At 52.7% G+C, this 15,529-nt stretch overlaps 1 protein-coding gene across 4 annotated transcripts in view; it reads right to left on the bottom strand.

The window, feature by feature from the left end:
* Positions 1–3,924: 3,924 nt before the first annotated feature.
* The window catches only part of DUSP8 (dual specificity phosphatase 8), a 46,730-nt gene continuing 35,125 nt past the window's right edge, over positions 3,925–15,529 (bottom strand). For all 4 annotated transcript variants that reach the window (XM_064657572.1, XM_064657570.1, XM_064657573.1 and 1 more), the window contains 4 exons: positions 13,076–13,242; positions 11,339–11,498; positions 11,024–11,147; positions 3,925–10,644 (listed from right to left, as the gene is read on the bottom strand). In XM_064657572.1, coding sequence (XP_064513642.1) covers positions 9,549–10,644; positions 11,024–11,147; positions 11,339–11,498; positions 13,076–13,242 — 1,547 coding nt within the window. In that variant the 3' untranslated portion in view covers positions 3,925–9,548. The remainder of the gene's footprint in view (positions 10,645–11,023; positions 11,148–11,338; positions 11,499–13,075; positions 13,243–15,529) is intronic.

Genomic DNA, 15,529 nt, shown 5'->3' with positions numbered 1-15,529 from the left:
CACCCTCACCTGTCCCCTAATGCATCCCCCCTTTCCACCTGCCCAGCAGGATACCATTTTGAGCTTCCAAGAACCACCTCCTCTGAGGCAGCCTGACATCCCTGCTGCAGATGGGGTTGCATCAGCAGGGAAGGGAGGTGGCAGAGGGTGTTGCAAAGGCCTGGACTCAGTTGTACTTTGGCTCCTTCTAAATAAAGCATCTCCAGTCATACTGGCTCAAGCTGCTGGCTCAGCCCAGAAGCCTGGAAAACTAAATGACATCATCTGGGTACCGCTGACAGACGGTATTTCCACTCAGACACAGAGTGCCTGGGTTTCAGCTGAGGAGTGTGACTAGGGAGAACTGAAGGTTTTATGGAACCCCCTAAAACTGCCCTTTCTTCCTGCAAAGGACCCGGGCAGGCAGTTCACCCACATTTTGGTCTCTGTTCTCACCCAGGACATCCTAAACTAGACCCTCTGCACCCCAGGAGGGACCCCAGCAGAATTTCAGCTCTCTAAGCCAGCCTTTCTCCAATGCCACATGGCTGAGACAAGCCCAGGGACCATCCCATCATCCTTCTGCCATGCTTCCAGTGGTGCTCTGGCCACAGCTATGGGGGCTGCTCTCCCAGTGGCTGAAGGATGGTGAGATCTACATGACTGCAGGCTTGGGGCTGGATTTCCAGAAGAGGGGGTCGTGTGTGGGAATTTTGTGACTCACTGCATGAGTATACTAAACCAATACGCTCATGAGCCTTGTCAGCACCTAATGCCATGGACAGTGTTTGGACAATGCTCACAGGTACATGGTGTGATTCTTAGGGTGTCCTGCATAGGGCCAGGAGTTGGACTTGATGATCCTGATGAGTCCCTTTCGAGTCCCTTTCAACTCAGCATATTCTATAATTCTATGATCTCACCACCTTTTGAAGTGACATTGTGCAGGGGAAGGTAAGCTGCGATACAAAGCATCCGCATCTCTCTGGCATTCTGCAGGTGAGGACCTGCAAGAGGATCAAAATTGCCCCGTCAGTTGTGGAATTATAGTCTGGTGGCATAGGAGAAGGTTTAGGGGGCAGGATTTCTCTCAAACACACTTGTTCAGCTCCAACTCTGCTTTCCTGGGTGGCCTTTGGCAAATAACCTGCCATCTTTGCCCCAGGTTTCCTATTTGTAGAAAGTGAGACAAGAGGGATTATCCTCTGATTTCCAGAGCTCTCTGGACTTGACTAGAGCTGATCCCCATTTGCAGGGGTACATGGAAAAGGAAAAGTCAAGCCCAATAACAATAATTACTTTTCTCCCTCCCATGGGTGTTGTAAGGATTAGCTCATATTTAGCAAAACTCTCTGTAAGTGCTAAACATTATTAATGGTCTTGGATTGCTCCAGGAGTGAATGTGGCTTTCCAGGGAGTGACGGGGTTTTTCCCTTCACTGGCACGAAGCTGCAGTGAATTCATCACAGCCCAAGGTAAGCAGAATCCTATTTCTGTCAGGCTCAGAGTGTAGAGGAGTGTCTGCAGCACAAGCAGTCCTCACCTTGTTTTCCATCAGCGTTGGAGAGGTGAAGCTGACCCCTTCTTGCATTAATGCACAACCAACAGGTCTCTGGAGGAACATGCATCCCATGGAGAGTCCCTGAGTGTGGTGCCTTAGTAAGGACTCATCTCACCAGTGTGGCAAATGGCATCTCCCAGACATGCAATGAAGTGGGGTCAAGCTGGGAGGGGCCATGCCTGCAGCATTGCCTGAAAACCACCCAGCAGCTGGGGCCAGAGACAAGGTCACAGCCCCAGCACGGCTCAGGTTTGAGTGTCCTGGCTCTAGTAGGGGCACATGGATGGGGGTCAATTCATGCCCCTGAGCGCCTTCAGGGTCCTAACACACAGCAACTCTGTGCACCAGGCGTGTTTATTCTCCTGCAAAGTGTGGAAAAGCAATGTACATCATCTAATGCCTCAAAGCCTGTGGGAGATGATAGATTCTCTTTTCTAGGCTCTGGTGCTGGAAAAAGATCCCATGTCTTCTCAGGAGAGGAAACTGGCTTATGACTGGCTCAGCCCCTGTCCGACTGCTCCAGCAAATGTCCCTCCTGGGGACCCCCAGCTCTCTGGGCAGGGGTGCAGGATGCTGAAGCTCATCCAGCTGCCAGACCCTGTCACCCTGCCTCTCCACCCTGAGGAGATGGGGCTGACTTTTTGTGACCCCTTCTCCCCGTGCTGACTCAGCCATGCCCCCATGGTGGGTGGCCGTAGCCTGGGGTGGGACAGCATGAAGGTAAAGGCAATATAGACTGGCAAGTTTTCAAAGAGGCCACAAGCTAAATAAATAGCCAGCAGCCTATTTCAGTGGCTGCTATATTTAGCTCAAGGAACATTTATTTATAGGCTTGGCAGCCATTCTGAGTCAATAAAAGCCAGAGAGCTGGAAAAAGGACGATTCTGGGTTTCTTGTTGCAGCAATGGTTTCTGCTGTGCAAACCACAAGGAGCAAGAGGAGAGGCAGCCTCAGCACTGGGGCAGGGGGAGGAAGCCATGCCAGCTGCACACCCAGGGATGACTCTGCCAGGGGACAGAGCCTCTGCATACTTGTAGCCCCAGCTAAAAGCAGGCACCCTGCAGCTTCAACTGGGTTCCCTCCCACGTGGGTGCTACTGCCAGTCTCCTGGCCCAGAGGGCATTTCTCTCTAGAACATGAGGGGATTGAGTTGTGCCAGTGGAAGTAGCTGCCCAAGATGTCAGCTCTGGGGACTCAGCCCGCAGCATCTTCTCCGGGGCAGCAGGTTTGGAAAAACTAAGCCAGGAGCACGTAAATGGGGAGGGAGATGGGAGCAGTGCTAATGTTTCTGTAATAAATAATTGTCCCTTCCCATGTCATGCATGGCAACAAGTAGTTGAGAGAGGAGGACATGCAAACAGCCTCTCTGAAGCTGCTGATGGTGTCAGTCGCACAGGAGGCTGAAGCTTCACACTGGGCAGTGTCATCTCTACTCCAGCAGCAGCTGATGGCAGTAGTTTCAAGAGGTTTTACAAAAGACTCAGCAATTGCAGCTGGATGAGGGGAGTGGATTTATAAAAGACCAGGGGATTTAGCCCAGCCTGTGGAAAGCAGCTGTGGGGATGGATGTCCCTTCTGCGTCTAAGTCAATAAGTGCTGAGGCTTTCTGGAGCCAGAACTGCAGGGAGCCTGCTCACACCTTCTCCTCCCTCCAAAGAAAACCTGCTGCAGGGGGGAGCGGGGAAGTGCCTCCACCAGCTTCCACTTGAGGACAGCCAAAATGGGGCTGCTGGTTGGCCAGGATGGCTCACTTGGCCATGGGGGGTTGGGGAATGTTTACACGGTTTAGCTGCAGTGCGCAGCAAACATGCAGCTACACGCTGCCATCGTGTCAGGAGGAAGGGGGGAACAGAACATAGCTGGGAAGAAAAATAATAACAATAATGGTAATAGTAGTAATAACAAGAATAATGTCAATGCAAACACTCCATGCCTTTGTGCTCTTTAGCTCAGCATTCCCTGATTCTGTACCATTCCCTACACTCATGTATACCCATCCAGAGCAGGACTTGGCCAGCCCTTTCCACTAGAATGGGGATGCTCTACAGCTTCAGAGACACACTGGACCCTCAGAAGTCCCTAGAGTGGCCGTTTGCAGTCTGAGAGCCCATGAATGCCCCTATTAATTTTTATGCCCCTACTCTCTCAGCTATGAGTCTTACTTCTGCTTTGAATTAGTCCAGCTGCAGCTTTCAGCTGCTGGGCCCTATACATAGATACAGGTCTGGCTGTGTCCAGGCCTGGCTCTGTGTCCAGCTCTCCACCAGCTCTGGCCCTCATCAGTGCAGCCAAAGGTCCATCTCCCACCCCAGACCCCCAAAGAGGATTCTCCAGCCCCATCCTGAGAAAGTCTGACCCTCATAAACCAAGGCTGACACCAGCTGTTAAAACACCTATTTGGGTATTTATTACAACACGTTGTTCCAAAATACAAAAGAAAGGAAAAGAAAGTAGAGGGTAGAAAAGCACTGCTGTTTACAGCCTCTGGTAATAAATAAATAAAGACGAGGCAGGGGCAGGGTGTCTCCCCGGGTCCGATGCCGGTGCTGGCCGAATGGACAGCAAGGAAGGGAGCGTGGTGGGGCTGATGGCCAGACCCTCTCTTCCCTGCTTGGGAGTCCCCAAGTACACCCTGGTACACCAGGGTGTGTGCAGACCCCTCTCTGTGTTGTGCTTGCTGAAGAAGGGTCTGATCCTGCAGGGATGAGGGTGGGAGAGGAGGCTCAGTTCCAGCACGGTCTGAACCTGCCTGCTCCCTCCCTGTCCACGGCTGCCCCAAAGGCAGGTGAGGTAGGAAGGGTGATGCTGGACCAGGACCCCAGGAGGGGTCTACCAGGGTCCCCTGAGAGAGGGGTGAGACCTGAGCTCTCTCCTCTCCATTGTGGTCTCAGAGCAACCTTGGAAATGTGTTCAGCACAGCGTGATGAGAAGGACCCCAACCCATGACAAAGCAAAGTCATGACAGAGACAAGAAACTGTGCCTGGGCCACTTGGAGAAGGCCAGAGTTAAACCCCACAAATTAAAATGACTCTTCATGGGGCTGGCGCAGTACAGAGAGTGTTTCGTACCACAGTGCAGACAGGGTTCCTCTTCCCTTCCCCTGGTGTCTCCTCCTCCACCTTACAGTCACCTGGAAACCTCTGGGTTGTACAAGGAGCACAGGCAATGGGTGCAAAAAACCGGCACCAGACTCCGTCTGCTTACGACACCCCAATTTATCAGCGTTGGATAAAAGCTGTATCAAGTCCCACGTTGGGAGCCATCCCTTTCCTAAATCCCTCCAGGTACCAGAGGCCACTCACGTCTCCCTGCTGCTCTGCCACTGAGCTTGCTCTAGCACTGGCCACGTCCTCCCCAGGCTGTACTGTCCCTGGGCAGGGGAGCTGACTGGCACGAGGAGGACACTCAAGCCAAGAAAGCCCAGGACACTCGGCTAAAGCAGCGTGCCCAGGCTCAGCTGAGCAGGGCAGCTCTGCAAGTCACCTGTGATACCAGAGCAAGAAGCCCCTGTGGGTGAAAGTGCAGCCTGTAGGTGCAGCCAACTGAAGAAGGTGAGATGACCCACAACCTGGAGGGAGCTGACTCCATGATCTGGATGCCTGGACAATGCCCCTTAAAGCTGTTACAAAAGCTTTAAGCTTTTGCTATTTAATTTTCCGTTGTTTATGCCAGTAGGTTCCCGCCTCTTGCATCAACGAGCAGGCACCTGTATGGGGGAGAGGAGCTGCAGGAAGGGAAGGGAAGAGTTAAGAGAATAGATCTGCTCCAGGTTTGGGTGCCTTAATATCCTTAGGAAGCATCTTCCTCCAGCTCCTCTGACAAGGGTTTGCCTTTTGAGGCTTGGGGCAGTCAGGAGCTGTGCAGAGTGCAGCCACAGCTGGGCTGTGGGGAGCAGAGAGAAGGTGTGATGGGGCCTTGCTTTTATTCACAACAGAGAAACAAAGAGCAACATACAAAGAGTAAGAAGCAAAAAGGTACAGAATCATAACCATAATAATCATAATAATAATAATAATCATAAATACTCAAATCTATCATTCATAGATTGCAATGACAACACTGATAGCTTATTATCATTAGTATTAAGGATGGGAGGGTAAAGGGGACAGCAAAAGGGGATTCTGGGGGGCATTGTCTCCTAAGGGGCAGATGTAAAGGGGATGGATGTCCAAAGAAACAAGCAGACAAATAGAAGGGTTGGGAAAGCAGCGGGGGCTGGGGATGCTGCTGCTGCTGAGGCCAGGGACGAGCCTGCTCTGACCCAAGCCTCTGGCTCAGTGTTGCCAACCTGATCGCTGCCCTCCTGCCAGCTTCACTCAGCCCCTGCAAAAGGCAGCCGGGAAGGTGTCTGGGATGCTCAGCCCTGGGGACAGGCTGGACGGAAAGGTGCAATGTCCTTTCTAGTCCGAAGGAGAGCTGTAGTTTGCTCAATCCTTCATGTCATGGAAAGCTCATCCGCTCATTGCCTCTGCTGTTGGACACTCAACAGCTTTGTTGGTTCCTCCTTTGAAAGCAGCGACCTTTCCTCTCCCCTGCTCACACTTTGCCACTGTAGATCCCTACAAATGAATGCATTCTTATCAGACCAGCATGGAAAGGTGATGTTTGGTTCCAGTGAGGCTTTGGGTTGGGTCATCTGGCTGTGAGAGCCTATAAAAAGACTTGGCTGAGAGATGATGGGGAGGATTACCAGCCAGGACATCCATCCTCATGACAACTCACAGCTCTCTGATTCACAGACAAAGTGGTCTAAGACAGAGTTTGATCTAAAAAAATAATTTAAGTTAATTGCAAGCCACTTGGTGACCCTGATGGCTTTGGGTCAGTGCTGGCAGGAGACACTCAGGCAGGGCTGCTCCATCAAGGCTTATTTTCTGGATATAGATTTCAAATACTGTATATGTGAGGGCTTCTAGTGCACATGCCCAATGTAAAGGAGAGGGATGAATGCAAAGTACATCAAAATAAGGCTACAGAGGTGGATCATTAATGTCTATTGGCATTCATGATCTACTAATCTTAAAATATACTTATCTTTGTTCTGGTTTCAGAGGAGAGAGGAGTCCATAGTGCCTAACACCTCAAGCATGTCTGAGGAGCATCCAGGTGATGGCAGAGTGGAGATGACAAAAAGCAAACCACATATCTGTCTCCTTGCAGATATTCAGGGTCTCATTTACAACATGCACCCTCTCCTTCCTGACTTGCTCCATCTGCTTTTTTGAGCTTGTAACACAGTGTCAGCTAACAGGATGAATCACCAGACTGCTTGTCTCATGTCCCCACCTGGCTGTGCTGACCTGCTGTCCTCTTTCTATTAAATCCCCTGGGAAGACATTTAGCCCCCTCTGCATTGCTCAAAGCTACACCTAGCCAGCTCCTGCCAGCAACTTGCCTGACCTGAGCTCAGTTAGTCCATGCTGGCACCAACCCTGGAGGGCTACAGAATGGGCAGGAACTGAGTCCTATGGAGCAGAGATCAGCAGACAATGACCACTGGCATGCTGGGGAAGAGATATTGTCACTGAGGCAGCAGAAGGGGAAGAGGGACCAGGAGGCAGGTGACACTAACACTATGCCCGGTGGGTGGGCTACCAGGAGGACGAAGCCTTTTAACCCTCCCTCCTTGGACTTGACATCAATGCCTACTTAGGAGACCCTGCTGCAAGAGGAGCTCCTGAAATAGCTGCCTGACTCATGGGATGGACCCAAATGCCTTTTGAAATCTAAAAAGGGAGCCTAGAAAATAGTGTCATCACCCTTTCATAATCAGAAGGGAGCAATGTTCAGGTTGGCAACACTGAGCAGGTTTGAGGTGGTTGCTGGAGGCAAAGATGGGTGGTGGTAGGCTTTTGAGGACTGACTGAGATCTCTCACCCTCATCAAAAGTGATGTGGGGAGAGAGGCAGGTGGTCCCTGGCTCTCCAGCCACCCCCATCCCTCCCCGCCACACCTCGGGGAACCAGGCAGGAGCACGTGGGGGTCCCCAGCATCTCACCAAACAGCTCCATGGAAAACCAGAAAAACTAAAGCCGGCCCGAAGAGAGCGAGGAGTCTCCAGGGAGACTTGCCTCAACTGCAAACACAGAGGTGGTTGAGGAAGCAATGAGCTGAAGTGAGCAGCCCCTCCTTGCATGATTGCAGCTTCTCACGCCTCTGCTTTGTGTTCAGTTTTAAACCTGAGATCATTTGGTTTTGTCACGGGTAGTTTGATTTAAAGATAGAAACGAATGACACGAGGAGGAACAAGGGAAAGGGAGAGAAACCATGTGGACCCAGAAAAGAAAACAAACCAACACTCCAAGGATGACACAGGACACAGACATGCACAAACACAGACCCCTGAGGTATTAGCTTTGCAAACTAGTGCGAGAAGGGAGAAAGCAAAGACAGCCACAGGGAAAGATGTGCTTTGCAGTGGAGGCAGCTCAGTGCCTCCAGCTTCAGAAAGCAGCTTCTCAGCAATCCTGACATTGGGGTTTGGGAGCAGGAGCCTGGCTTCCCACCAGATGGGAGGAAGCAGCCAACCACCTCTGAAAATAAGTCAGTTGTGCCCTGCCATGTGCTTGCAGAGCTTCCTGTCTGGACAGCATATCATCTGCTGGAAAGAGGGGAGCCAGCATGGAGGGGAACAGGACCAGGGGAGCCCCAGCACCTGCAAACACCCCCCCCCCTTGAGTTTCTCAGATGTGAAACAAAGGATGCAGGAAAGCCTGAAAAACCAGTGCTTCCAAAGGGAAAGCAGTGCCCGTAGCTCCCAAGCAAGGTGGGTGAGGTGAGGGGGAGCTGAGGGGCTGGAGCAGGCAGGCAACACACCTCCCAACAAAAAATCCCAACTACCACCAGCCTCCCTGCCTCCACTGTGGCACCTTCCAATGCCTTCCCCAGGCAGCTGGAAATGACACCTTGCAGCCTTCTATCCATTTCAGGTGACTCCCTCCTTGCCCACTCCAGTGAGGATGGGCAGCCCAAGGGAGGGGAGGGGAGCGGGGCATGGCCGGGATGGACTGACGACCAGGATGGGGACAATGCATGGGATGGGATGATGCCTAGGATGGCAGTAATAGATGGAGATGAGGAGAAGCAAACAGAGACCAAGGTCTGAAGAAGAGGCAGCAGCTTCCAGAAGAGTTTTCTGGCTCAGTTTGTGTTGTAAGAAGGTTTTATGGTCTGCTTGTTTACTTGTTCATTTCTAGAAAAAGTGTCCAAAAGAGTCTCCTGTCCCCTTGTTGGTGTGCCCAGAGGGAAGGGGGGAAATCTATGTCTTGGATATGAACTACAGAAGGAGCCACAGGCCTCAGATATTGCTTAGAAACTCGTATTTCAGATTTAAATACCATACACAGTAAAAATAGAGCTGAAAGTACCGCCCCACATTGTCTGCAAATCATTGCCAGAATGAACAGCTTCAATAAATTAAAAACAAAACAAAAAAATTGAAATATTATTTACGTATCAATAAAAATCGCAGTAAAACCATTTACCTTTTCTTTCGTGTGTGTGTTTTCGGGTTTTTTTTTCTTTATATTATATATAATATATATTTATATATGTATAGGGCTGCTTCAGTGCAGCATTTTTAGGATACTTAGCCAGAGAAACACAAGGGAGCATGCTTAGTGCACCAGGTCGCCAGGAAGGGGCAGTTGTGGTCCCCCCTCCAAATGCTGTGCCCCATCCCCACAGCCAAAATTGCCACCCCTGTCTCTTCCCACTTGAGTTTTATGCCCAAACTTTGAGTGCAGGTCTCTGAGGGCTGGGACCCCCTGCGGATGGGAGGGAAGGACCGAGGTGAGTGCAGAAGGGACACTAAGCATCCGCCATTATGTTTCCCGACTTTGGAAAGACTCATCCACCTTTGCTTCGGTTTCAGCGCTTGCGCTCCCGAAAATGCACGCGCAAGTATAAATACACCCCCCACCCCACCACCCCCCTCCCCTGTCCCCCCAGCTTAAATATCCCCCCGCCCTGTCCCCAACCCATCTCTCCAGGTGCCCCAGGTGAGTGTCAGGACACCTCGATGATCTCCATGCTGCCTGAAAAGCTGGACTGTTTGCTGATTTTGCCCAGCTCTTCACGAGCCCTGCCCTCAGACATGGTCTCCTCGAATTCCATCTGGCAGCTCCTCCGCTTGAATTGCTTCTCAGCGCCGGCCTCCTCATGCCAGCTGTGCCGCCCGTCCCGCGGCTCAGCCCGCGCCTTGTCCCTCAGTCTGATCTCACAGCCGCCCGCCACCCCACCGCAGCCGAACGGCGGTGGATACGGGCCAGTGCTGGGAAACAGGCTCCCGCCGCTCCCGCCGGCACCACCAGAGTCCTTGCCAAAGTACCAGCCAGCCTCGCCGGAGGGAGTGCTGGGGGACTCCAGGTGCACCCCACTCCAGGCAGCAGTGGCGGTGGTGGTGCCGGGTGTGGTGGGCGGCTGGCCGAGCCGTGGTGGCAGCCCGTCCTCAGCGCCGGGGCTCTTGCGTGGGGCACAGGTCCCGCCAACGTTGAGGCTGAGCCCGTGGGCTGGCGAGCCCGCCGGGTGCCGGTGCTTCCGCCGCTGCCTCACCTTGGCCTCCAGCAGGAGCTCAGGCCCCGCTGGCCGGTCAGGGCTCTCTGCCCCTGGGGAGAAGGGGCTGAGACTGCCAGGGCCCGAGGGGCTGTCCAGCTTGCAGAGTTTGGGGGCTTCCCCGGGTCCAGGGGGTCCAGGGGGGTCCTGCCGCAGGCTGGGAGAGTAGGCAGACTTGATGTCCAGGGAGAAGGAGCGTTTCAGGCGGTTGGTGTCCTGGATGCGCTCGGAGGAGAGGTGCAAGCCATTGAGCCCCTGCTGCAGGGTGGTGGGCGACAGGACCTTTGGAGTCCCACCCTGCCACTCGGGGTCACTGTGGGGGGACACCGAGCTGGTGCTTCTCGGCATGTCCTCGGCCTTCTCTGAGGTAGGTGTTAGGGGATGCCGGCTGCCCTCAGCCACCTCTGCTGGGTCTTGCTGGGCATCCCCCTCGCCCCGGTCTCCCTTTGTCTTTAGGGCCTTCAGGAGCTTCAGGCTCCTTTCATACTCCAGGAGCTGGCCCAGGAAGTTGAAGTTGGGCGAGATGGATGGGCGACGGTCCTTAACAAACCTGCCGAGAAACACAGACAGCCCCAGTTGGTGCTTGGTCATTCAGTAGGTCACCCCTACTCTCTCAGCCTCTTTGGGGAGAAAAGGCATTGTCCAGAACCTTCTGACCAGACCCTCCAAAGAAAGAGGTCTTGGGGAACCATGGGGCCTCGGGATGCCCCAGGATCAGAGCTGGGACTGCCTCCCTTCTACCGCTCCCCACCATTCCTTGTTATGTGCACTTTATGAGAGGAGGTTTGGTTTGGTTTTTACTGGGACTCAGCCAAGGCAAGATGGAGGTTGAAGGAGCCCTGACCCTGTCCTTCTGGGCTCAGCCTGCTTTCCTTCCCTGGAGTGAAGCATACCGGCATAACCGCCCCTGCCCTCAGGGGAAAACTCACCTGTAAGCATCGTCTGATGACATACCCATGGTCTTCATGATGTAGGCGATGGCGATGGTGGCTGACCGGGAGATCCCAGCCAAGCAGTGCACAATCACCTGGCAGCTGGACACCTTGGCTTTGTCTGGAGCACAGTAGAGGAAACAGAGAACAGAGACGGTGAGCAAAATGACTCTGTCCTCCCTCCCCAACCCTCAGCCCCTTTGTGTGAAAGGACAACGGTTGCTGGGAGGAAGACCATGGAGGACAGGATAACAGTTCAGGTTGTGAAGGCTGAGAACCAGAGGGTCTGCAACCCTTGTAAGAAAAGCTCACCAATGAATTCAATGGACTTGTCCAGCCAGGGAAGCAGCTTCTCACAGTAGTTGTCATTGACAGGAATGCGCATGAAGTGACTATCACAGATGAAGTCTGGCTTGGGACAGGAGTTGCTGGCGTTTAGGACATAGCTTATCCCGTTCTGCGTCATCAAATCCTGGTGGGAAACAAGCCATCAAGTGATCAGCTGAGTTCAGCCAGCACCAAGTGCTGAAGATCTGTCTTGCCATGCACACTCCCTGCCTTTTCCCATCCCAATATTTTCTCCTGTGGGTCTCCTACTGCTGCCTTGGCCTAGTTGATGATAATACAGCAGACACCAGCTGAGAAGGTTGTGTCTATTTAGATGACACAGGTTTGAACCTCAGCAGATCTTTATTTTGGTCCAAGTAAAAGTAAGCAGGGCCAAAGACACCTGGAAGGGGGTTTCAGAGGGGAAAAAACAAGAACCCCAGTATGAGAGGAATAGGAAGATACAAGAATGGAAATTAGCAAAATCTCTGGCTGAAGGCTGTGAAAGTATCAGCTGAGGGAGAGAGAAGACATCCCACCAACAGAGTGAAGTTAATCATTGGTAGCACCCTACAATAACCAAAGAGGCCAGAAGATGCTCTATCCACAGGTAACAGAGCAAGGTCAGGTGCAGAGACCACGCATGGGCAATGCTTCTCTCTTCTCCAGCACGTGGCCACATTGTGGGGATGGCAGAAAACATAGTTCCAAAAGATAAACAAAACCCTCCAAATAGGTGGGGAGGGAAGGAAAACATCAATATCCCTGCCTGGCATTGGCTCCTCAGGATTTCAGCACCAGGATTTTGGCCCTGGCTCTCCATCGGCTGGTTCCTGCCCGCCCCAGCAGGCTCGATGGAGCCAGCCGAGCTTCCAGGCTTACATTCTTGGCATTTTTCTCTTTCATTTTCTTCTACTCCCTGTATATAATTTCTCTCTCCCTCCTTTCTGCCTCCAACACCCCTCTGGTGTTGTGGTCCCTCTTCCTACTTGCCTGCCCTGGATGAAGACGCCTGGCTGGCTCCCTCATGCCCATGGTAGGCAGATGCCTGGAAGCAATTTAACAGCAATTCGTCTTTCTTTCTTCTCATCATTATTTTTCCTTTAAACAAAATTCCTTCCCTGGCATGACATCATAACACAGCCCTTCCGACACCTTTAAAAGGGCATTGTTCCTCTTTTCTCCTCTCTCATCACAGCAAAACTTTGCTCATTTTTGGGCCTCCTGAATAAGCCCCTGTCCCTGGCCAGAGATGCCCATCCCCATGCTGCTTTGGCTGAATAGCCCAGCTTGCTCCTACTCCCTCTGGCTCCCAAGGGGATCACAGGATTGCTGAAATTGGTGTTATCTGGCAGCCTGGCTGGTAAGGCGGGTGGGTGCAAAGCTGGCTCCTGTCCCACATCTCCCTCCAGCTGCGGTAACTCCCCCTCCAAGCCCACATTTTTTCCTGGACATGCTCCTCCTGCCTCTGAGTTTGCAACAGGCACTTGGGAAGAGTTTGATCACCCCAGAGCTCATCAGTGTAAGATAACTCTTCCTGTGACCACCCTCCTCAGTTCTGCCATGCTCTGCACTCCCTTCCTTCAGCCTCACGGTAGGCTCCAACTGACCACACATGGGCTTCCCATTGGGCAGGAGAGGAGTCTTTAATACCTTCACCCCTCTGCATGGCTGAGGTCCCAGACGGGACAGGGCAGACGTGTCCCTTTGACAGAGTTGTACCTTGTTTAGGACGTCCTTCTGGGAGCCCAGGTAGAGATGTGGCAGGATACGCGTGGGGCCGACGTTGGCCACAGGCAAGCATGGCTGGGAGATGCTCATCGGCAGAATGGCAGCTGGTTTCCCTTCGCAGAGCCCCGGGAAGCAGGACGAGAAGGTGGCAAAACCTCCTGTGGAGAAAATGGGGACACTGAGCTCATTACAGCAAGGCTGAGATCATCAGTACCCGGCACCCCAAGACCTAGCCTGGACACAAAGTGGTGATAACCCCGCTGCACTGAGAACAGAGCCTTGAGGAGCAAAAAGCCAGCAGCCACTGCTAATCAGTGCAGATACATTGTGATGACTGTGACATACACCACATGGAAAAAGGAATGGAGATCCAGCTTTGATTTTTCCTGCACATAGCATCCCTCACCCTCTCCAATGAAGTTGGCTCTTTGCAACTCCATTCAGACAAATAACAAGAAGAGAAAGTCCTTTTCTTGTCCGCCTATTATTCTGAGGACAGCCAGGGTCACTTTTTAATAGCAAAATCCATCAGGGCAGGGTGATGACAAGCAAGCCCACCAAGGTGCAAAGCTCCCTGGGTTGGGGAGGTCAGCCCAAACCTTGCTCCATTAGCTACACTTACACATTGTGGTTTCTGAGAGATGCCCCCTCTGCCCTGCCCTGCTGAGCCCATGATTTCTACCATGTTGAACCACAGGCATCACAGTACCTGCAGGCCATTGCTGTTTTTCATGCTCTGACCTTACTTAATGTGACAGCAAGCAGTACCCAGTTTACTGCACCAAGCTGCTGGGCAGTCACATCCAGCTTGAGCATCTTGAAGTCCAGTGCTGAGAGAAAACCCCCAGCTGAGGTTCCAGTAGGTGGCATGTGGCAGCCAGAGCTACTGTTATGGTGTCTGGCATGGTCAAAAGCCTGAAAGCCAGCCGCCAGCTCAAGAGGAAAGAGCACTTAAGCAGGGCAGCAAGCCTGCATGGTGGGCAGCTTGGGGAGCTGGAAAACCCCCAGTGCTGTCACATGTCCTGCACGGTTGCATAAGACCAGTGGTGATCCTGATTTGCTCTCACTCACTGATCCCGTACTCCAGGGTAAAGCCAGGTCTGGCTAGAAGTGGCCTAACCTCACTCCCTTCCAGCTGAGGACATCTGGGTGGCAGCTTCATGCAACGGAGGGGACTTTGAGTCATATCTGCCTCAAGCCTCCCTTGAGGTTTTCCCAGTCATGTGAATGAGCAGATGCAGCCTGACATCACCCAAAGGGCAGAGAGGACTTTGGGGCTTGACCGCCTTTGACTGTCAGAAAGACCAGGATGCCCCCACAAGATCCTTTTGAAAATCCAATTCTCTGGACTCAGCACCATGGGAAGCCGTGTCCCATCTCCACTGCCAGACAAGACCTTTTAATGAGACAGTCTCTGTCCCCTTTAAAAGCAGGGCAGCCTTGGCATATTCTCTATTTACCTTCTCCAGCATCTTGGCAGCATTTCTGCTGATCTTCCTGGAGCACCTTTCTGCCTACTGCTGTGGCACCCAGGCTCTGGTGAGGTATGACTGGTGCTGCAGAAAACCCATCCGACATGTTTGTGAGATGAAGGTGATGGAGAAGCCAGAGCAGTGCACAAAATCATGCTCACACCACCTGGGAACATCCAAGGTCCTCCATCATCCTCTATCTCAGCACCTCCAGGTGTCAGCTCCCAGTGGCCCAAGAGAAAAGTGTCCTTCGACAAACCTCTCTCCTCCAGTCTCTTATGTTTTCCTGGCTGGCAGCTAACACAGCTCCCGGCTTCAAAACCCAGTCAAACTGGCATGAGTAGAGTTAAAGTACCTTATCTTTTTCAGCACTTCCTTTTCTCTGGCTCTCTCTGAAATGACATCACCTCTCAACTGGGACATTAAATCAGAGAAAAAGCAGGAGGCCCAGCACAGGTGCAGCATAGCTCTGGTTACTGCTCATCCCTGTGCTGTGTCCCCATTGCCAAGACACATCAATCACTAGCCAGAGCTCTGTGTGGACACGTGCGACCTCCCTGCTTTGCCCTGTGCTTGAGCACACACTGCTGATGCCTTGGGGAAGTGTTTGCTTCAGTTGCCGCCCTGGGAAGCCTGCAGCACTTGGACTTGTGTGGGGCACAGATCTGACCCCTGGGCTTGCGCAAAACAGCATGGGAATTTTTCTGAACGAACATTTTTGGGGAGCACAGTGCACACAAGCGCAGCCTCAGGGATCAGTGCCTGCTCTGGTCCACAGGTCTCCAGCCTCTGTGCTCACTTGCATTCATCAAGAGCTGCCCAGGGCAGTGTATGGGTTTGTATGACTCTAAGGTGATCTCATAGTTCAAGCAGGTCGGGGCATGCTGCTCTCTCCCCCTTGCCCACCTCTGCCAGCACTCACCCAGCTGCAGATCCTCTGCCAGCCCTGCCTGGGGAAGTCCAGGCAGGAGTT

This window comes from Pseudopipra pipra, chromosome 6 (assembly GCF_036250125.1).
Source record: "Pseudopipra pipra isolate bDixPip1 chromosome 6, bDixPip1.hap1, whole genome shotgun sequence".
Taxonomy (NCBI): Eukaryota; Metazoa; Chordata; class Aves; order Passeriformes; family Pipridae; genus Pseudopipra; species Pseudopipra pipra.
This window is presented reverse-complemented; position numbering and strand designations above follow the sequence as displayed.